This window comes from Calidris pugnax, unplaced genomic scaffold (genome assembly GCF_001431845.1).
Source record: "Calidris pugnax isolate Ruff unplaced genomic scaffold, ASM143184v1 scaffold25, whole genome shotgun sequence".
NCBI lineage: Eukaryota > Metazoa > Chordata > Aves > Charadriiformes > Scolopacidae > Calidris > Calidris pugnax.
Window position 1 is genome coordinate 8621589 of NW_015090805.1, and position 23015 is coordinate 8644603.

The 23015-nt window shown below is 44.5% G+C and overlaps 1 protein-coding gene across 1 annotated transcript in view; it reads right to left on the bottom strand.

Annotated features, from left to right (window-relative positions):
• Nucleotides 1-23015, bottom strand: part of HUNK (hormonally up-regulated Neu-associated kinase) — a 60774-nt gene that overhangs the window by 32715 nt on the left and 5044 nt on the right. Inside the window, exon 3 of the mRNA XM_014938002.1 lies at nt 6059-6351. Within this exon, the coding sequence (XP_014793488.1) occupies nt 6059-6351 (293 nt within the window). The remainder of the gene's footprint in view (nt 1-6058; nt 6352-23015) is intronic.

Here is a 23015-nt window from a genome sequence, read left to right on the forward strand (position 1 = left end):
TAAGAGCAAACATACCACCTTGTTTATTTTAGTCAGTGGCTTTTTTTTGCATGTTTTTGCATACTGTGAGAGAGAATGCAAGTTACCAGCTACGATACGCAAAGCAATTGAAGTCCTTGCTGAAGTCAATGGGAAGATCCAGAGCACTGAACATCACGTACACGTGCCGGTCCCTGTGGACTCAAAGGTCCTCCTAGTTTTGCATGTGGCTTGCACTTCTTGGTGGGTTCCTAGAGCAGGACACAGCTCTTTGTGACTGGAAGGGCTGGGCAAGCACTCCCTTATGCCAGCAGCACGTGACACACTGCGTGGGGTTGAGGTGGGGAGAAGAGACACAGCTGCTGGAGACCTTCAGTTTCCCTCCTTGCAGTAAATCTGATCTTGTTCCTCACTGTCACAGGTCCTTGAATTTATTTATTTTTTTTCCCGTAAGCAAATTTTTAGCATTCATTGATGAAAAACTTCAAAATACCCTCAGTGATTAAACACTAAAGAAAGAAAAAATTTTACCTTTTCCCGAGGGGTTACTTCCTTGATGCTGAGAGTGTTTAGCTATGGTACAAGTTAGTCAAATCTATGAATAATGAAGACACTCAAGAAAGATCAAGCTGCATTACCACAACGTGGAGAATCAGCGTGTGTTTATGCCTTGTCAGCTTGTGAAGCTAGCAGCATACAGCTGGTGCTCCTTGTATTTGAAAACACGCCTTCTCCATGGGATGGTTTGTTTGTGAGTTTGTTTGGCTGTTACAGGGCTGATTTGCCTCTGGCTTTGCCTAGACCACTTTGGCAATTCCAGCTCCAGCCAGTGACTCCACCAAAGCAACACAAGCCTTCTCCACTGAGGGAGCTACCCCAGGCATCAGCTGTCAGCTCAGCACACTTCTGAAAGAAGCTTATTCAGTGCCACTGCAGGCATCAGACAGCAAAATTGAAGTTTTTGCATTACACACTTTACTTCTTGTCTGGGGGAGGAGGGATGAGAAGGAAGGTTTTACCAGCAAGCAGCTGCAAAGCAGCAGTGGTTTGCTGCTGTCTCGGGCATCTTATTTTTAATCAGAACAGGACCACAAAAAAATCACTCCTGAACGACCAATCCCACAAGCCCACTTTCTAGCCCCATGCAAGAGTCAGAGGGGAGCTGGAAAGGTTGCAGAGATTTGGGTTTATCATCACGTCGATACACATTTCAAAGGCTTTGTTATCAAAATATTATTTATTGAGCCGGATTCTTCTATCAGTCACAACGTCACTGAATTCAACGCGGTTGCCTCTGTAAAAGAGGAATTCAGTCTATTGTCTTCACTAAAACAATGTTTAGTTTGTTTACAGCAGAGTACTCCAAGAGAGAACGCCCAAAGGTAATTTTGAAATCTGACATAAAATAGAAAGACAAACCAGCTTTGCACTTCAAAAGGAGACTTCGTTCTGTAGTGCAGGATCTGTCATAAATATTGCATCAGCAGCCAGACTACTGGCACTTAAAATTAATAGGATGGAAGTTATCAAAGCCAACATGTCAAAGTAGCGGGTACCAAGGCAGGAATCCCATAGCACCCTGAGCAACTGGGTCATATGGCACCACCTTACTCTGCTAGGGAAAGAGATCATGGAAAAAAAAATATAAACTCTGCTCAAAACCTCAGGGGGGATTTTTTGTGTCTTTCAAACTCCTGATCTGCTTTTAATTACAAAATGGCAGTGGAAGGTATGAATACGCTGCCACGAAGACTGAAAAAGGGGGAATACAGAAAGCTATCTTTGCTACCAATACATTATTAAATTCTTTTCTTTGACATCCTGACAGTAATTGCACTGAATGGGACTGAATTTTGTTAAAATTACTTTAAAAGCGTTGTTGAGAATTTCCTGTGGGATGGGGTGGCAAGCACCAAGGCTTTCACTTCATTTTCTCTGTTGTCCTTATACTCCCAAGGGGCTTATTGTTCATCGTGCTTTTTGACAGCATGAAGGCCTATGTAAACACCCTCTGGAAAGAGAAAGCTTCACCAGATACTGCCATTTGGGTTTGTTTTCCTCTGTCAGAGGGAAAGATAAATATTCCTACCTGATTCACAGCTGAGCTTGTTGCAAGTATATTTTTAGCATCCGACCAGCTCTTCTCATAGAAGGAATGAAACACAAATGATTACATGCAATTATATATAGAATAGCGGCATTTCTTTTTTTCAGCAAGTGGCCAAGGAGTTTTGAACCCTGGATACCCCCCACCAAAGATGTAGCTCCTGCACTCAGGAACTTGTAGTCTTCATCCACCGTAGCAGATGATATGTTTATAATCTGAAATACATCTATACAGTCAAACATGAGTATTTTTTTTTTAACTTCTCTAAATAAAATGAGGTTTCTTGAAGTTTTCTAATTTTAGGCCCTTCACACACCAGTGCCTCTCCAAAGAGGCATTTCCATTGAGTTCTGGGTCCCAGCTCTTTTCCAGAGTGCTTTTCTGCCACGCCAAGTCTTGATCGTAAGTCATGAAGCTTACCGAGTAATATTAATCAAATAATGTAATCAAATTTCATGCAAAGTATTTCATCTGGCTTTTTTTCATCCTGAGTTACAGAACAGGGCAAGTCATCTATATTATTCCCCGAATAACGCAGACAAAAACGCTGGTGACTTTTGCAATAAAAGAGTCAGTGAACACTTGTCAATGTCATGCCCCCGTTCAATGTGAAGGATGAAAACATTTGGAGAGAGACAAACAGCAGACCGCTTTCTGGCCTAGGAGGCCGTGTTTTGTTTCACACGCAGTGAATGCAAACACCCACAGATCACCACGTAGATGAAAGTGCTGTTATTTTTACCTGTTTTAAAAATAACAACAATAACAACAACAGAACATTGCTATTTTATCCAGGGTGAGAATGAATCAGACTTGTGCACTATTTTTTCCCCCTCTTCAGTTGCCGCTTGAATAGTCTGTTTTTAGAGTTGCCACAGTCAAAAGCCTGAGATGCTGAAGGACAACTCCTAGGGTAACTATTATTCTTTCTCCCTCTCTTGCTCACAGAGAGCTAGGAGAACAAATCTGGATCACGCCATCAGTGTTTTTCCTGCATCTCGATGTTAGTCTGCAAACAAAGTACGCAGAGCAAGTCAAGACATTGGATGAATTTCACTGAATTTTTACTGAATTTTTAGAGTTGGAAGGGACCACAGAGATCATCTAGTCCAACTCCCCTGCTGAAGCAGGATTGCCTAGAGCTAGAGCCTGTTACTCAGGACTGCATCCAGGCGGGTCTTGAAAATCTCCAGAGAAGGGCACTCCACAACCTCCCTGGGCAGCCTGTTCCAGGGCTCTGGCACCCTCACTGTGAAGAAGTTTTTTCTCGTATTTGAGTGGAACCTCTTATGTTCCAACTTGTGCCCGTTACCCCTCGTCCTCTCACTGGCAACCGCTGAAAAAAGTCTGGCTCCCTCCTCCTTCAAACCACCCTTTAGGTACTTATAGGCATTGATAAGGTCTTCCCTCAGCCTTCTCTTCTCCAGACTAAAGAGTCCCAGCTCTCTCAGCCTTTCTTCATAAGGGAGATGCTCCAATCCTTGAACCATCTTCATCGCCCTTCGCTGGACTCTTTCCAGTAGTTCCCTGTCCCTCTTGAACTGGGGAGCCCAGAACTGGATGCAGTATTCCAGTTGTGGCCTCACCAGTGCAGAGTAGAGGGGGAGAATGACTTCCCTTGATGGGGGATGGTTAAGCTAGAGAAAATACTTGCAGATATACTGCCTGTGATTCTGTCAAATTTTATCAGTTTAAGCAGAATTGGACCTGCTTGTTATCTGGATGGAAGACTCCCAAGGACAAGCTCTGTGCCACGCTGTGATTTGAGAAATGGAGTGGATGGAGTACGCTGCCTTTGGGGTAAGGATTAATCCAATGCCATGGGGCTGGATGGAAAGAGCTCAGCTGCCAGCTGCAGCAGAGCATATCAATATTTCCAGGGCTGCTTCCTTCCTCTGCTCACGAAGGTCCCTCACACTTCAGTCTCTGTGAGCTCTGCTTGTGTTCCGAGACAGCAGAGGGAAAGAGGAGGTGAGGGCCAAAACTGCTGTGAGCATGCAGCATCTGTACAGGAACTTGTGCTCACACTCCCTCTGGACCCCAAAGCCTTGCCTTCTTCCCACCACAGCAGCCTGTCGATTCTAGCTTGTACCTAGTGAATGAGCTATTTTGGTAAAAAATGTGGGTTTGAGTCCTCTGTGAAAAAGAAGGGAATCAAAGCCAAACCTACCAATGCCCCATAAGTGTTCCAGCCACTATGAAGAGGGTAAAGTTTTCAGGGAGAGGAACTGCTGCTGAACTCAGTACTGCTATTAAAAGCTAAATGTGTTCATCTTCTTCCTGCCGGGTGTTACTCTGCCCGACTCAGAAACTTTGACCTTTTTCCTTCCTTTCTCTCTCTATATACCGGATATCAATTCATCCCTTAAAGCAACGCGTAGACTTCTTCCTTTTCCATGCCCCAAACTGTGGAGTTAATAATTTAAAGAGGTCGGCGGTTTAGCTGCTGATAGAGAACCTGCAGAATAGACCTGGTGGCTGCTCAAATATTTATATTACAGTGGTACCAGAAGTTTAGCTCGAGATAAGACCTCAGTACACCTGAGGTTGTACGTGCACGTAGCACCTATCCCTAATCGATAACAAGGAACACGCAGAGAGAGATTCAAGACAAATAAAGCAGTTTTCAGAGCACATGGAGTTCCACCAAGCCAGATGCACCCAACAGCACTGCACAGCGGTAGGCAGCTCAGCACACAGCTGGGCACAGCTGGAGGAGCTGGCTTGTGGGCTGCCTTCAGGCAGTTTGCCAGCTGCCTGTACAACAGCTCTCCATCAGAGAATCATACAGAGCCAGGGCAGCCAAGGAAATTAAGTCCCAGATCCTTAAAACGTGCCTAACTCCTACTACATGCCTGCATAACCTAAGAGGATAGGGCCTACTCAACTTTCTCAGCATCATATGGAGAAGTATATGGGACATCAGTTGGCCCAAATTTAGGAAGCCGAGCCTCCTTCTTAGACAATACCCTATAAATACACCTAAGAAAAGAAAAGGAGACATAATGGCTCAGACCAAAGGTCCACCCAGCCCGCTGTCCTCCTGTCTCTGTAGCAGCCAGGAACACATAAGTGGAGAAAGGAACAGGGAGAGGCAATTACGTGCGATAACTCCACCTGAACTCTCCTTGCCTCTACCACTTGCTGCTCGGGGACTTCAGGCAGAGGTAGCTCCTCCTTACTCAGCAACCCTCTGCAGACTTCTCTTAGATGAACTTGACTTGTTTCCCCTCGTGCCCAGGTAAACTTTTAACCCCACAGCACGCTCCTCATGCAAGGAAATCCCCATCCTGCTTACACCCTGATTGAACCAATATCGTAAAGAAAGTGATATATCACCACAGGTATGGATCTCTCCTGAGAAGACACTGCGAGATGGACTAACCAGTTGCATACTTTGCATTGTACTTCACAGCACCCAAACTTGTGAGGTCCTGTTGGGGCAACGTAATCATCAGAAGGAGCAGAGAAGCAGAAGCAAGGGACTTCTGTGGTCCCACTCAGGCTTTGTCCCACCTGAGCGTCCTCACCCACTGTAAGGCTTTGGGCAAATCAGTTCATCACCCCATACTGCTGTATTTCCACCAGTAAAACAACAGACACAACCACCTCCTCAATGAAATAGTGAAATGATTCATTAGTTAATGTTAGTACAGCACTTTCAAGTGGCAAATTAGTGCTGCTTGCAGAAAAAGAGCCCTACGTTTGGAAAGCACAGGCTTATCTTTAAGGACATGGAGTCAGCACAGCTCCCCTGTGCTCACCCGAAGTTACACACTTTCTGAAGTGCTTTCTGCAGATACTTTATAATGTCTACAAGACAAGCATCTAAACAGTATCGTGAAGATTAGCCAAAAAAAGCTGTCAGGAGTACATTTTTATAAGGAACACTCCTTACTATACAAATAAATGCTAAAATACCACTTAGAGGCTCTAAGATAAATTTTAACCGGAGAGGGTTTTTAAGATTACCTGTGAACTACTCCTGCCCGGTGAAGATGTTCAACTGCCAGGATAAGCTGCCGGATGTATTTGCGCGCTTCATGCTCCTCGAGTCTTTTTTTCTCATAGATCTTGTGCATCAAGTTGCCACCAGGGCACAGCTCCATGACAAGGTAGTAACTGTTTTCAGTTTCCAGTATATCCAGCAGCTGAGCAATATTCGGGTGGCGAATCATTTGCTGGATCTGCCCTTCCCGTCGCAGATTCTTGGTGACATACGTGTCCTTTTTGGCTCTTTTCTTGTCAATTACTTTCACTGCCACCTAATGAAAAAACAGAGGACGGGAGGCTGTTAGCAGTCACACCAGTGATTTATTGCTCTAACCTTGTATAAGCAATCTCAAAAAAAAAAAAAAAAAGAAAATCAAAAGGATGTCAGTTTCAACTGATACCCCATGGTTTCAGGCACAACTGCCTAGATCAGAGAAATAGCTGTTTTTCCAACCCCAGTGACAATTTCTTTCTTTATTCCCTTGTATGATGACAGACAAAAATTACTGCAGAGAAATAGGCAACAAAAGAGAGAAGACAATCTTATTAACCATACCCTAAGATTTAGCACACTGGGCATTTATTTTATGTATTTTTCCAGAAAGTCTTCAGGCTGGTGTTTGCAAGTTTTAAGTGTCATTTTTGGCTTTTCCTGGCTTTGGATATATGACTTCAGATTATATGTTTCCACAAAAAATTTCTTAAACTATAGCCAAATATTAGTTTTGCATGAGTAAAAAGAATAAAAGCATACCATAAAAAAAAAAAAAAAAATAAAAATCATTTTGGTACCACTATCCTGGCAAATTTCTTTTTCCTCTTTTAAAATGTACATGAAAGATGATCCCATTGTGACTGCTAGAACTGAGCAACTCCGCAAAATCCAAGGCGGCAAAACTTCCTTTTTTTTTTTTTTCAAGCAAGTTCTCAGTGGCACACCTGCTCAGAGCTGTCCAAGCCAACTGGAGCCCATCATGAAAGTCCATAATAAAACCAAGGAGACTCTGTACCACAATCCATAACACAGCACGTGTTAGCGCCAATCCAAGTGCCTTCCTTCTCATTCCTGGTGCAGAACACCACATGAGAACAAAAGGATGGGACCGCCTAGGATATCGCTCCTTTCCATGCTTAAAGAATCTGGTTCCTTTTATTGTTTTAAAGGATTCGCTGAATAGTCGCAATAAAAGCATCTGCCTTTTTCTGCCACAGATTTATAGACACTTATTTATTTATTGAGGTTTCTTATTTAGACTGGGTGCTGCAGACTTCCAGGTCATTTGTGCCGGACAAAGATTTAACAGCTTGTGCCAGCTGAGCAACAAAAGCCACCGTGAAATCCTCCTCCCAGCTCCTCCTCTCCTCAGAGCCCTGCCACAAAGGCACTCCTTCACTGCACGCACCCAGACCCCGCAGCTCGCCCTTCGCTGCCCAAGTGACAGCTGCTTGTTTGTCAGGATGACGAGGCAGGGGGAAACACGGGGCTTGGTATTCCTGCCTGACACTGAATTTTACATGATGTGAAAGAGTCTGGCTTGTACGGTACAGGTTCAGCAAAACGCACAGAAAATGCCACTATCCCTTTGCCCTCCCAGATGGAGGCACAAAGATGCTGCACTCGCATCTTTGCTGTCTGCCTTCATTTGGCTTTGGAGGATCTTGAGGTACCAGAGGACAGTGAGGTTTTGGAGCGGGTTCAGAGAAGGGCAACGAGGCTGGTGAGGGGTCTGGAGAATAAGTCTCATGAAGAGCAGCTGAAGGAACTGGGGTTATTCAGCCTGCAGAAAAGGAGGGTGAGGGGAGACCTTATCACTCCCTACAACTACCTGAAAGGAGGGTGTAGAGAGGTGGGGGTTGGTTTCTTCTCCCAAGTAACAAGCGATAGGACAAGAGGAAATGGCCTCAAGTTGCATCAGGGGAGGTTCAGATTGGATATTAGGAAAAATTCCTTCACTGAAAGGGTTATCAAGGATTGGAACAGGCTTCCCAGGGAAGTGTTTGAGGCACCATCCCTGGGGGTATTTAAAAGACGTGTAGAGGTGGTGCTGAGGGACACAGTTTAGTGGCCAACTTGGCAGTGCTAGGTTAACGGTTGTACTTGATGATCTTAAAGGTCTCTTCCAACCAAAACAATTCTATAATTCTATGATTGATTCAATGATCTCTCACATTACCCTAGTCCTACAACAAGAACAAATAACAAATGTGGGGAAAACCTCAGAGTTTCATTTACCCCAGCCTTAACACTCAGACAACAGCACAAGCCCAATGATCTTAAAGGGCTCTTCCAACTAAAACAATTCTATAATTCTATGATTGATTCAATGATCTCTCACATTACCCTAGTCCTACAACAAGAACAAATAACAAATGTGGGGAAAACCTCAGAGTTTCATTTACCCCAGCCTTAACACTCAGACAACAGCACAAGCCCAAGAGGCTTCCCTCCATCTCCAGCTCGTACAACATCCTTCCTCACAGCTGACGGACCACTTACTGGCAGGAAACTCACTTTCAGCTATGGCCAACGACATTGTTACAACCCACAGCACTGTGGGCTTGTGGGCTTCGGCAACCGGGAGACAAACTTATTCAAAGCATACCTGGCTGCCTTCCTAGCTTGAGAAAGTGCCAAGCGCACATCAAGCACATGACAGCTCCCAGCGTGACTAGCCTTACCTTTATTTTTTCTGCAAGCAAAGGAAAGGTTAAATTAGCGAACATTTTGGTTTTCCTTTTAGAGAACAAAAGCCACAAAAAATATGGTCTGGAAATATGACAACAAAAATAGATCCAGACCCTTTGACACAAACACCTTGAATCAAAGTCAAGTTTTACCAGCAGAGGAATTGAAGAATAAAACTACAGGAGTAGGGGCTTTCATAGTCTGTCTTAAGAGCCAGAAGTCAGGATTGCTGAGTACATTATTAGCTGGATACATTTCTGCTGCTAAAAGATCATTCTGATGAAATACCCTTGATGAAGAGACAAGGCTGAACACCACACACAAGACAGCTGCTTGGGTGAAGCCCAGAGCAGCATCAGGACCATGAACGCCTGCAAGCTAAATTCCTGACTAGTCACATTAAAGAAAGATCATTTAGTTGTAAGACAAAACAACAGGCAAATCAGAGCTTAACTTCACCATTTTTGAAAGCCTCAGGTGATTCACCAAGGAAACAGTCTTAAATTAGAATGTTCTTCCATCTAATGAGATAGGACCAAGAACACAGAGGCTTGCATAGATTATTTAGACAGCAAACCACAGAAGTTATTCTGGTGAGGACAAATTCAGGGGTTACAGAAACATGAGATGCCATTTTGTTTGCTGGCAACACAACACAATCTCTGCACAAATTGGGTTTTTTTAAAAAAGAAAAAGCTGGTATTTTCCACAGTTGCAAGATATAAAACATGGAGTATAACAGAGTAATCTGTTATCCATATCGGTTAGTCATCCCCAGTTCATTGACCTAAAAACCAAAAAAGCACCTTACTAAATACAGGCACGTCTGCTGCCCCAGCCGATCATAGCCATGGAGAGCAGGGGCGACCACCTGAACGCAGGAGACAGAGCCAACTATGTGACTACTTGATGATTTTTCCACTATGACAAAGAATAAACTTTCTGTGCCTTAAAGACAAATTTTCTCCTCAATTTTGACAGAAACTTGGTCAGGCACCCTATGTATCCCAGCAAACAAGCAAAGCCCACTTTCAGACCCACCCTTGACTCTGAGCTACCTTTCCGCCTTCAACACCCTTTGCATCAGGTCCAAGAGATCCACCAGCACAGCTGACAGAGCTGACAAAGTGGGAAAGAATTTGTATCAGCAACAGCTTTGCACTGGAGGAGGAGAAGATTAAAATGCCAGGTAAGACTACGGGAGACTTGCATCTGCCCAGGAGACAGGCAGGAAACCAGCTTCAGTGCAATATTGCTCCCTTCTGGGACAGACGCGTGTGGGACCTTGTGTCCTCGCCTAGGGCTGTGCTGCAGCACAGGGCATCGTAGAAACATCTCAGACAGATGCCCCCCTCTCCATCTCTATAGAGACCTATAAAGAAAAAGAACTGTAGTTGATCCAAGCACACAAGCAGCTTATCAACTCTCATGTGGATGTTCTCTATAATAGTTTCTAGCTTTTGTCCCTCTCTGTTCCTCCAGGGTCAACTCTCCTTTACTACTCCTTTTACTTATTCCACTGTCCTCCTAGTCAATGCCCTTTCCCTTGCACTGCAGTTCTTTTTGCTTTTGCTTTCTTGTAGGATCACTTTGCTTTCCTAAATGAAATGCATCCCATGGTACAAGGGTTGTGCAAAGGGGTCAGCACTCTCAGGCAGAGCTTCTGTGGAGTTTTTTGGCTTGTTTGGGTTTCTTGGCTTTTCCTCTGATTTAGAATTTTCTCTGAAGCATACAGAGGAAATGTAGGGAACAAACTCTGCACTCAGTTACTGCAGGGCTGACTTAGCTCAAAATCCCCAATTTTGAGTTCATCCAGAGTTAGACCAAGGTAAGTGAAGACTGAATGTGTCCCAACACATTTAATATACACAGCCTCCTGTACGGTGTGTATGTGTGTGTATACACCTGAAAATTTCATTCATGCAGAAGGAAAAAGCATTCAGTAGAGAAAATACTGAAGATGTTAGATAACCATAAAATAAACACATTGGCGCTTTCATAACCTACTCAAGATACGCCAACTGTTCAGTTTTGCTCTCCCAAGTTTCAAGTAGGGGTTCTTTGTCTCCGCATTACCCTTATCTCCTGACTTGAACTCTTGACCAATATTGGCACAAAAATAAAAAATAAACGATAAAGCAAGTAACTACTCCAAATAAATTGGAACAGTAGCTCTTGACATTCAACACTTTGCTTTTGGCTAAACCTTTGCTGTGTAAATAAATAAATGGTTTAGGTTATTCTGTGTTAAGAGATACAAAGATGAGTAATAGCTAATATTTTTGGTTCCAGAGTCCTAGAATTACACTCTTGGAATGAATTACTTTTTCCTGAAGTTTATGGTGTGACACATCATATGAGCAATTGCTGCTTCTCTCAATCGTTGCACTAAAATAGTTCAGGTTGGGCTAAAGCATAGTGGAGCGGAGGTGAGGGGGAAGTGCAAGCACCACTCTTCTCCACAGATCCTTGGAGGAGATGGTGACATTGCTTACAGAACCAAGCAGTTAAAACACCATCAGCAAATACAGGCACGTGTCATCACCCAAACAAAGGCATGCATTTGACACACACGGGCGGAGGATTTTTGCCAGCTAGTGTTTTAGGAGGGTTTGTGAATCTGCAAGAGAGAGGCGAGGCGGGGGGTAGAGCTGGCTGGCACCAAACCGCACAAAACCAGTCACAGCAAGGCCCTGAGAAAAAGCAAGAAGAGACAGTTTAAAGGACCAAAGGTTGGCTGGAGAAAGCTGGGAGCTAGGGCTTGGGTTGCTAGATCGCTGCTGCACCCAGAGAAAACACATTTTGCACCCTCTTTGTAAATAGTCATGCCTCGACAAGTAAAACTGCAAAAAAACCACGGAGGGTGGCTCACACATATCCTATGCCGAGTGCAGCATTGATATGTCCTTGCAAGAGGCACCTTTTGCGGTGGGCATCTCCCAGACCTGCTCCCCAACAGCACACCGAGCCCACAGAGCCAGTGATGGGCCTGCTGCGCCAGGCAGGAGGAACCTCCAGGTGCTCAGTGGGCAGAAGTCAAAGTCATACTCTAACCCCCCCAACCCCAGCCTCGCCACGTCTGCTGGCTATTTATAACCCCAACAGTGACATTTGGAAAAATCACAGGTCAAGAAGAAGTGCTTTTGTAAGTGAGGGAGAGATGTTTGCTTACCCAGCGGACATGTAAAGGTCTATTCAGATCATTGCCTGACTGCTCTGTAGCAGGGTCGTTTTGTCAGAGTGCGGCTCAGTCTTATTGAGACTTTTGTTTTCTTCAGACCAACCCTCTATAAATACTCCTCGGTGCTGGAAACCTGCTTTGAAAACTTGTATTTTTCAACCTCTGTTGTGCTTCGATAAGAAATCCCAGGCATTGTATGCCTGCAGCGTACTGCTGATGGGAAACCGAATGTTGGATACCAGGATGAAGCCCAACACAAAAACATAATAACAGTGGGGGGGAGGGCAGATCCAAGCCTGCTGTAGAACCTATTTTCAACTACACACAACACCGATGGAAGGCAATCGGGTTTCTGGTTTTTGGTTGGTTGCTTTCCCCACTCCCCAAGTTTTATCCAAACCACAGTTTTACTGTGGTCTATCCCTCTACCTAGCTTTCCCTGGTGAATCTCAAGCTTTGACCAGTTAAGACACAGGATCATTCCACTTGGATAAAAGCCAGGTAACAACCATATGACCAGCAGTGAGCTTAGTCACACAGGACGTGAGCACTCAGGGAACCCAGGTCTGAGTTCAGCCTCGGCTTTCCTGCTCCCCAGCTCGGATGCCTTTGCACAGGCTGTCTCTTGGCAGAAGGACACACCTCAATGGCAGCAAACCCTCCTGTCTGCCAGGAAACGGGTTTTCTCAATGGCCTGTTTGCCAAGTCAAGGTCAAGAGGCCTTGAACAATGCCCACGTCAGACACTCACAACAACATCTAGAAGAACAGCTTCATCGTAACGGCCCCGCCTGGCAAATAATGTTATAACATGTTTAACTTCACAGAGAACACAAGACTGCATGTGACCTTGCAAAATCAGGCTATGACATTTTAAGGACTTTAAGAGTTTTCCCCACTTACCCAACCACTTGAATTGTTTCCTTCTGCAAATTCTCTCCTAACTTTAAATAAGGGGAAGGCAGTTCCTGCAGACCGCTGCCAAAGGGAGCTCCAGCTGAATTGAGAGGAAACTGGTTTGAATAAGAATCCAGCAAGCACTGTGGGATTTGGCCAGGAGACCAACATAGCACAAGAGAAGCAACTTCAAGAGCAGGACAACCCCTCTGCCTTTTCTTTTTTTTTTTTTTTTTCTTGTTGTTTTTTTGGGTTTTTTCCCCCCCTCCTTTTTTTTTGCCAGGGTCTACTTCTGGCAGATCTGCTGCAGATGATGCCAAGCCCGGCAGCAGTGCCGACTCTCAGCACCATCCTGGGCTGTGGGATGCCTGGTGTACCCTGACCAGTCAGATTAAGTTCAGAGCCAGAGGCTACAGGGTGCAGCTGAGGGCACAGTCAATGGGAAGGCCTGGGATTTGGTCTTTTGCACCTAAACCCACAAACCTTTACTGTCTGGTTTAAGCTTACCCAGGAGAATGAGACGAAGAGCCAGACCACGTACGTGTTTTACAGCCACCATCACTGTGGGATTTGGCCAGGAGACCAACATAGCACAAGAGAAGCAACTTCAAGAGCAGGACAACCCCTCTGCCTTTTTTTTTTTTTTTTTTTTTTCTTGTTGTTTTTTTGGGTTTTTTCCCCCCCTCCTTTTTTTTTGCCAGGGTCTACTTCTGGCAGATCTGCTGCAGATGATGCCAAGCCCGGCAGCAGTGCCGACTCTCAGCACCATCCTGGGCTGTGGGATGCCTGGTGTACCCTGACCAGTCAGATTAAGTTCAGAGCCAGAGGCTACAGGGTGCAGCTGAGGGCACAGTCAATGGGAAGGCCTGGGATTTGGTCTTTTGCACCTAAACCCACAAACCTTTACTGTCTGGTTTAAGCTTACCCAGGAGAATGAGACGAAGAGCCAGACCACGTACGTGTTTTACAGCCACCATTAGTGCCAGCCCATCTCCAGCTCTTTTTTGAAGTGTCCAAGAAGGGTCATGTAATGAATTCATATTCTTTTCTTCCTTCCTTTCAGTGATAGCTCTCTGGCATCACTGGTAGATTGCTTTGTATTTTACCACTCTCCTCACCACAAAAATCTGAGCTTAGTTTTCAAAACCAGCTCATGAAGTTGGGTGGCCAATTCAAATCATATTAAACAGACCTAACTTTGAAGTCTGCACAATTGTCAGCACAGTCCTGAAAGGAATCCCTTTAAGGGTATCTCAATTTGGGCAACCAACCAGCCAGGCATATAACAAGTTGCTTCTCACAACTGAATCCAAGCATCAGAAAATGCCAACTTCATTCACTGGGTCGCATTTATTCTTTCTTTTAGCTGTTTAAAGCTTAGCAAATTTTACAGTACAGCAAAGGAGTAGGTTTTTTTATATAGCAATTTCCAGTATCTTAAGAAAGAAAGCATTAAAGAAAAGGATCATCCAAGCAAACACATACCAGAAGTCACTAAACTGTACACCTTCAGAAAGGACCACACACGTCCCACTCAAGACAGAGAGAAACCACAGCTCTTCCATTAGGAGTGTCAGACACGGATAAGTTGAGACACCAGCACAGAAACACAAACTTAACTTCCACCATGTGACTGAACACAATGAAACCATAAGAAAGGTAATATGCTTGATGTTAGGCTTTTGCCAGATTTCCTTGTGGCCCATACCACCCAATTCAGAGAAACTGTCTGAATAAGCTCCCAGGGTGGCATTTTTAGTGGTACTCCCTTCAGCTGTCCTGCCTGGCTTCCCAGTTCCCTAACAAATGTCACCATCCTATTTGCCTTTCAAAAACTGCTTTCAAAGAGAACCGCAGAGCATTTCTGAGGGTACTCTTCCACAAGAACAAGCCCTGTCCTAAGGCCTAGAAAATAGCCACCTGATACCTTTTGTATTTGCCTTGTATGCTTGCTGCAAATGGAATATGGGGGACAGACGTTGAGTTAAACATGTGTGTGCATGAGCACATATATGCGCTGTGAAAAGGCCGCTCAGTAGCTAAACAATTAGAGACATGCTGAGATTTTGTGTTAAACAAGCATTATCATTCCTTTGCTTCACACTTGAGTGACAATGTTCAGTGTTTGATAGTTTTTGTATCTGCTCTTTGTAGGACAGATGAATATGTAGTTTTTCTTTTTTATTTGCTCTGACATTAGTAAAATCAGCCACCAAAAAAGGCAGAGAGGAGTCACTTCTGTTAAAGTATTCTCTTTTCTTTTGAGACTCCGACAGCCAGCGCAAGCCAAGAGTTTTGAGCTTAGCAATACATAAAACCAGCTGCTGTAGAGACAAGTACAGGATAAATGTCTCAGTAGGCAGGAGGCCACTCTCTCTGTTGGCAGACTAGACACAGTCAGGAAAGCTTGAAATCAGCCCCTGAAGAAATATAAACTCTTCTAAATAAGAAAGTAGTTCTGACTATGCTCACTCAAATACTTCAGATTCAAGGTAGCTTGAACGAAAAGAATCAAATAGCCAGGGGATAAAAAGAAAATCTTACCATTACCTACAACCCAAAGACGACAGTATCCAGCAATGCAGAAAGGGATTCAGGAGTACTTTAGATAAGCAAATGAATTTAAGCCCTCTTGATGCCACAGCCAACTTAAACATAATCCCTCAAAGCATAAGCAGGATGTATTTGTTAAAGTAAGAAAAGGTATTAATTACACCTGTCCAAGGCACTGGGGGCTATTATTAGATTACTGTATCCAGTTCTGGTGCCAGTAATTAAAAAAATGATATTAAAAATTTGGAAAGGGTTCTGAAAATAGTTTCAGGAACAGTCTGAGGTCCAAGAACTGTTTGTCATAGTAACTGACTGAATCTCAAAATATTTAATTAGGAGAATGTTAAGCACTGACTTGATGATTTGCTGCAAGTACCTACATGAGGAAAAGATTTCTGATAACAGAAAGCTCTTTAATCTAATAAAATAAAAATTAACTTCCCAAAAGGTAAATTGGGCAAACTCAGGCTACAAACATGATCCATGTTTTTTTAGGTGTGGTGAAGTAATGATAGAAACATCTTATCTTACAGAGATGAACGTAGATCTTGAATTTTTCCTTTCTCTCTTGAAGAAAGTATGCAATAGCTCAACAAAACATTGACACAGATACTCCTGAAGAGAATACTGGGGCTCATCTTCTACAGGAAGTCAGGCTGAATGATTGCTGTGATCCCTTTGGGCTTCAGTGCCTGTACATATGCGAAGAGTCTCTGGTCCCTGCAGAGAGTGGCAGGGGACAAGGCACGACCCAGGAGGATGGGGGTTGACCTAGGCAAGACACTCTGGGAGCCATCAGCAGTCACATCAAGGGATGCAAATTTTGCAAGCTCTCCCTGACATCCTTGCTGGAGCTCCCCAGCACAGAAGACATGAAGTGTCACGAGGAGTCATGCAAATATTGATGCTGCTGCAGACAGCCCAACTCACCCACGGCTCTGCTGCTGACTGTATCAGCACAGTCAAACCAATGTTTCCACGGGGAGACAGAGTTTTCATATGTTGAAGCACTGGTGTTTGCAAGGACATACTACGGGTCTGCTCCTGCTATGCTAAGAGAAAGGGAAGACCACATGAAAGTTTTAAGACTGTCAATATTGCAAGGCTGTGTGCATGGACTCCTCATGGTGCGGCATTCCCCGTACTTCTGTGGTTCTTCCTTCCCTTTTCTCTTACTTCAATCAGGAAGGAAACAGAGTGGAGGTAATTGCTGATTTAACACACCACTAATGCCTTGTCTGATGTGGTCCATTTCCATAGAGTGGCTCGGCTTCACTGGAGGAGAGCCGTTCCTAGCAGTATTTCTCTTCAACACACTTTTTATTTCACATCGTATTTATGGGTAACTTCATGCCATTCTTCATGGGCAACTATTATAATCCTTTCCTGGACATACTTCTGCTCTGCTGTTTCCATAAAGCCAGCTGCCCTTTTCCCCCTCTCATCTTCTGCTTCACTCCCTTGTCAAACAGCTGAAAGATGGACATGTTCTTATCTGCTAGCATCTCTGCCACCTGAAACGGACAGATCTTTATAACACAGTGACCAGCAGGAGATGGTTTTGAGACAAAGTGGGTGCCACAATTCTGTCCCTACCCAGCTGCTCTGAAAAGAAACGCCCAGGGATTACATTTTTCCTTGGCACTATATGTCCAAAGCAGCAGGATCGGTACAACCCACAGGTGCCAGAGGGTCAGAAGAGCCTGGGAAGGAAAAACCTGTGTGACTAAAGCACAGCCCCATCCACCAGTTGTTGAGTGAGTCATGGAGGAGATCTGTCTCGCCTTTGGCAGAAAAAAAAATCCATTCCAGTGACCTTCCAGTGCTCTCTTGGTTGACTAATTAATGGGGTAGCCATAACTGCATCCCCCAAGGGAGAGGAGCGCATTTTTACCTCCCTGGCTTCTAAAGATATCTACGTAAGTCAAGAGAGATTAGGCAGACACTGATGGAAGTAGTGGCGGCAGAAAGCCAGGCACAGAGATACATGAGGAGGCACTAAAGAGGTTCCAAAAGAAATCCTTAAGAGCTTGTCAAAACCAGCCTCCACACCAGAGACATCCCTTGCAAGGAGAAAGGGTGTCTCTGAATGCCTGGGACAGATGAGTTTGCCTTGCCATTAGCATGTAAAATCTTTGTCAAGTATCACTTTCCAAATATTTGCTGTTTTTCCAAAAAGGGCTTTTTGACCCCCGTTCATAAGGTAAGACCGACATGCTTAACCACCGCCTAGCACTTAATATGAAAAAACTCTTTGAATCCAAGGTACAATCAGCTCACAGGAAAGATGTTTTTCAGGGCCTGCCACACAAAAGTGCTTGGGGAGCCTGATGGGCGGTCACTGCAGCAGATGGAAAACCCGATCAGACCAGCAAGGTCCTCACTTCACATCGACAGAAGTTGATGGCCACGCACAACCCCTCCCAGAGGAGGCCGGCGTGACAACTGCTGGAAAATGGAGGTCCTGTCTACCTAGACGTGGCCCTAAGAGGCTGTCAGGACAAGGAGAAGTCACCAGAGCCAAGGCCTGGCAAGGCACAGTTGGTACCTCAGCCACAAGTCAACCGTATCCCATCCAGCTGTTTCTGATAAACCATAACTTGCCTTCCTAATGTTGAAAACTTTGGTCACAGGGAGATGGATGAAAATCTCGGGGGGAATGTGTGGGGAAGCCATAACAGAGGAGTGATACCAAATGACATTCCTTCAACACCAGTCCCTGCAGGAGAAACCTGGCGGCCCACACCACTTCCCATTTTCCTGATCACAGATCCTGATATGTGCTTCATATTAAATAGTCCCCCTTTCACATTTTAGTGATCAAATGCATAACTGGACTTACGGAAGACTAACTGTCCCTGATTTAAAGCACTTTAATAGCAATATAGCTTTGAATCTTTAAGCAGGGAAAAAGAAACCCAAACAAAAGCCCAAGAGCCACTGCTTTTGAGGCCCAGGTAACACTCTCCTTTGTAGTGATTTAAAACACAGTAGATAAAGCATTTACAACTGTTGGGAGCCAAGAAAAAGGTGTCTCCAATAAAGTTTTTATATATAAACAATATGTTCTCTCCCTTAGATCTGTGGACGTTATTCACAGAAAATAAATTTATTCTCTGAAAAAAATGTTTCCATGACAATCTTCCACAACAGGCAGAGAGCAAAGGAACTTTATTATATATATAACTTATCTTTTTTTAGTTCTCTTTGTTGCAATGATTTTTCTCATAGCACTAGTAGCACTGATCTTGCCCTGCAAATGAGAGGAGGCATCTTGGGCCTCGCATTCAAGGTGCTGGACCTAGGACTCAGCAGTGCGATAGCAGAGCAAAGCATTGACAGAAAAGGAAACTTTGGTCAGGAGAGCACCAGCTTTCTATTCATATTTTTTTTTGGATGTGGCCTCTCTGTGAGTTACTGTGGTCTACCCAGGATGACATGGGGTTGGAAGGGACCTCTGGAGATCATCTAGTCCAACCCCCCTGCCAAAGCAGGTCCACCTAGAGCAGGTTGCACAGGAACATATCCAGGTGGGTTTTGAATGTCTCCAGAAAAGGAGACTCCACCACCTCCCTGGGCAGCCAATGCTCTGCCACCCTCAAAGTAAAGAAGTTCCTTCTCACGTTCTTATATTCAAGTTTGTGCTTGTCCTGTCATAGGGCACCACTGAAAAAACACTGGCCCCATCCTCTTGACACCCACACTTGAAGTATTTATAAGCATTGATCAGATCCCCCCCTCAGTCTTCTCTAGACTAAAAAGACCCAAGTCCCTCAGCCTTTCCTCATAAGAGAGATGCTCCAGGCCCCTAATAATCTTTGTAGCCCTCCTCCCAGACTCCTTCCATGGTCGCAGAGTCTCCTTCCTGCTTCCTGCAAGCTCTGATTCTAAATGCTGATCAACATATGGGTTTTGCAGGGATTTGCCTCATCAGCTTAGAAACAGGTACCTCAGCCCTGGCATGGGCCTCAGAGCTGTGCTTGTGATGGTGGCTTCTCTCTTACTCCAGTAAAGCTTACTGGAAAAACCTACCCAGTTCTCTTCATCAGTGCAACCTCCATCAGCCCCACTGAAGACACCGGCACCACTAGATTCTTACCCTCGGGGAGATCAGCCACCAGAAAACCCATTGGGGAAGCACAGCAGAAGTTTCACAGAGCTACAGAAATTAGAGGTTTGGGGTTTTGGCTCCTCAGCTTATCTAAAAAACAACAGCTAAATCAACCTGGAGCTGAAATAATGCAAACTGTGGCAACATGGCAAGCAGAGGAGTACTCGAGTTAGCCTGACTTTAGCCAGCACTGGTTTACTTTGGTTCAGTTGTATCCCATGCTGCTAGATGAGCACCAACACAATAATCCACCTAATTTTTCTTCTGGATGATATCTACGCAGTCATTGGCTTTGGACAGTTTTAGATGGTTCTCCATAACCTTGAAGAGTGGCATAGTCAGCATGTAAGCTCTCAGTTCATTTTATATTATTATTCATACAACAGCTTGGGGTTTAGATATACTATTACAATTCAGTTGCCAGAAGATCTGTTGCACCATCTCATGACTGCTTTCCTTCTGGGGTTATATCCTTGTGAAGATTAAGTGCTGCTCATTAACACCCTCCATTTTCCCGACTGCAGGCAAACAAATAACTCAGGAGGGCAGAGGGGCAAAGATGCCTAATGTGTTATATCCACTAAAATGCATGAAGCTGCAGTAGCACTCTCCAGGTCATTGGTATAAAAGGAGATACAGCAGACTGCAACATGTAGAAAGCAAAGCGTGTTTTAATTACCAAGACTTTATAGGTAACACATGCCTGCAAAAACAGGCACACAGCTTTATGCATTTTTAAAATATGTTAAAAATACAGAACTTGCAAGAAAAAAGACAAGGATCCAGATGTAGGCGTCACGTAAGAACTACACCTGGTGTCAATTCAACCTAAACACTTGGCTCCCCTCAATCCCGCATACGCCACTAAAATTATAACAGTCTATACGAAAAGCAGCACATTGCTGACATGCACTGTTAGTGACATCCTTAAAACTGCTGAATGTAAACTTGAAAGCAGATTATCTCAAGAGGATAAGCAACTGCCACATGTGCATGAATTCGGCTCATTGCAGAACAAGTTGCAAGCCACAGCTGAAAAATATTAAAGCAATCTTCCTGGAAGACAGGCTGCACTGATGAACAGGCTCTCTTGCCTATTAAAGCCTATTCCCACTTACAGCAAGCATACAACACAGAAAAGAGTTAGAGGGAAGAGTGTGGCTTTATAACAAGTGCCTGATGCAACTGGTTACTCTTCAGATGAACAAACTGTTAGCAGGTGATGGTATAGCAAACCGAGCAGGTAGGTGCACATCAGCAATTTGGCACCTACTCTCTCTTATGCTCAAATCCTTGCATGCTCCGTACCACGTTATCAGGGAACACCGTGCTGACACAGCAACCTATCTTCTGGTGCTGCTTCCAGCCAAGTCCCCACTGATGCTGTTGCAACCATGACACTGTCCTTCAAACGATTTTCTGAAGTATCATATGTTAACAACACCATATGTTTAGTAGCTTCAATACAAGTTACGCATCTGCACACACACACACAAACCTCTGTGAAAAGAATAGTGTCAAAGCTGTGAAAGCAAACACTTAGAAGCAAGGAAATGTCAAAACTCAGGCTGCAGAGACACCCTCATTTCATCCCTGTGGTACATATGATTAAGAGTAGCGTATCATCCCAGTCCAACAGTTGGAAGCTGTTAATTAAAGGGGAACGGCATCCTGGGAGAAGGCCACTGTGCAGATTTGCAGTAGGCACTTTTCAATACAAGCTTTTATTTTGGATAGAGATAAAATTTAAAAGTATGTAGAGAAACAGGTAAGAAGAAAACTACTAATTAAACACAGTGAGAGAACAGACGCATCTAGGAAACTGATATACAAGTATCACTGGAGGAAGAACATGAAATAACAGATCAAATTTCAAATTAAGATCCTGTGGCTTTACCCTCTGAGCCACTGAAATCAATGAAAATGTTCCAAGTTTCACAGTTTTACCTACAACCTCATGATATTTGGGGGAGAAAAAAAGAGAGGGTTGAACTGAAAGACCAGTGACCACCTTAGAAACTCAACTTTTGTTTGCAGTGAAGTAACTTCCTGGCCTATCTGGCTGGCAAGATGGTTTGAAAGTGGAAGTTACACACACGTTCACGGCGCCCAAAACTCAGAAATCAGAAAAAGGTAAAGATCCTAGAACTGCATATGAGTATATACCAAATTTCCCAGGTTTTAAGCCAGCACTACTGCTTGGGCAACCCTGGATCTTGACATACAGACAAGGTTGACAATGCCAGAAGCCCTCAATGGGAGGGCCCCACCAGTGTTGTTTCCCCAGTGAAGAGAAACAATGTTGCATGAGGAGACATAGTTACCAAGGGAATTAATGGGGCCAGATCCCACCTGCCAACACCCCCAAAGGCTTATGGCCACGACATCTCCGTTCCCTGAAGTCTATGGTGGAAGACACAGGAAAACCATGAATTTACTCAAGGCAAAATTAACACTGTGACTTGTGAAAACATATATGGCATCACAGCACAGCATCTGTCTACTGGAACGACCACTTTTGTCCATATTTCTCTGTGTCCACCTGTCTGTATTGTCTTAAACAGTTGCTAGAAGACACAAATGGTGCTAAATGAGTCACTCCAGCCTTTGCTTCAGGCAAGAAGTCCTGACAGGCTCAGATGAGAGCTGCCTTCTCTGTCCTACCAGAGAAGGGGATGGAGGGGTCTGCAGTGGGAGGGGTCTCGCAAAGGGAAAGGTGGGGTGCAGGACCAGGGACCGATACCACCACATTTGGACCTCTCTATACCGTTCACTGGAGTGAACACTGCTTAAACTGACAGCCCATGCCTAGTCACAGGAGGCATTTTAGGAGACGGCTGCCTTGGCTGGTGTAGAGCAGTCACATAACCTGCACGACCTGCATCTCACAGGGATGCCCTGGCAGGCAGCTCCAGGCCCACCTCACTCCACACCTACAGAAAAGGCTGGGAGCTGAACTGCTCCCCCTGTGCTCACCAAAAAGCGCCTCAGAAGGTGAAAGATGGGGACGAAGGTTGCACAGAAATGCTCCAGCTACGCTGACGTGTAGTTTTGCACAACGTGCAGGTAGCAGCCACGCAGATCCCCTTTGGAAACACCTCCCTCCTTCGAGGGGGGCTCACCAGGGTGAAAGAGGCATTTCCAGCTCACTGCAGGGAGGCTGCTCTGCCCACCCCAGCACCTCCAGGGTGCCCCAATACACCTCTTTTTCTTTTTTTCTTTTACCTCTTCATAGAGAAATGCATTCTGAACATGAACTCTTCTCTGAAAAGGCCACTTTTAATATTAATTGCTTTGCCTTCATAGAAGGAACTGGTAAATTGTATTTTTAGCTGCTGCTTCCCGCTGTTGCAGAAAGCCACTTGACTTACTGTAACTAAAAATGTACCTTTTTCAAGCTTAACAATAGCACTAAAGAAAACGATAAACAAAGGTTTTGGTGGATGAGAAATCAAATGCTTTAATTTGCCTCGAGGACTCTTTTTTTTTTTTTTTTTTTGTGTGGTAAA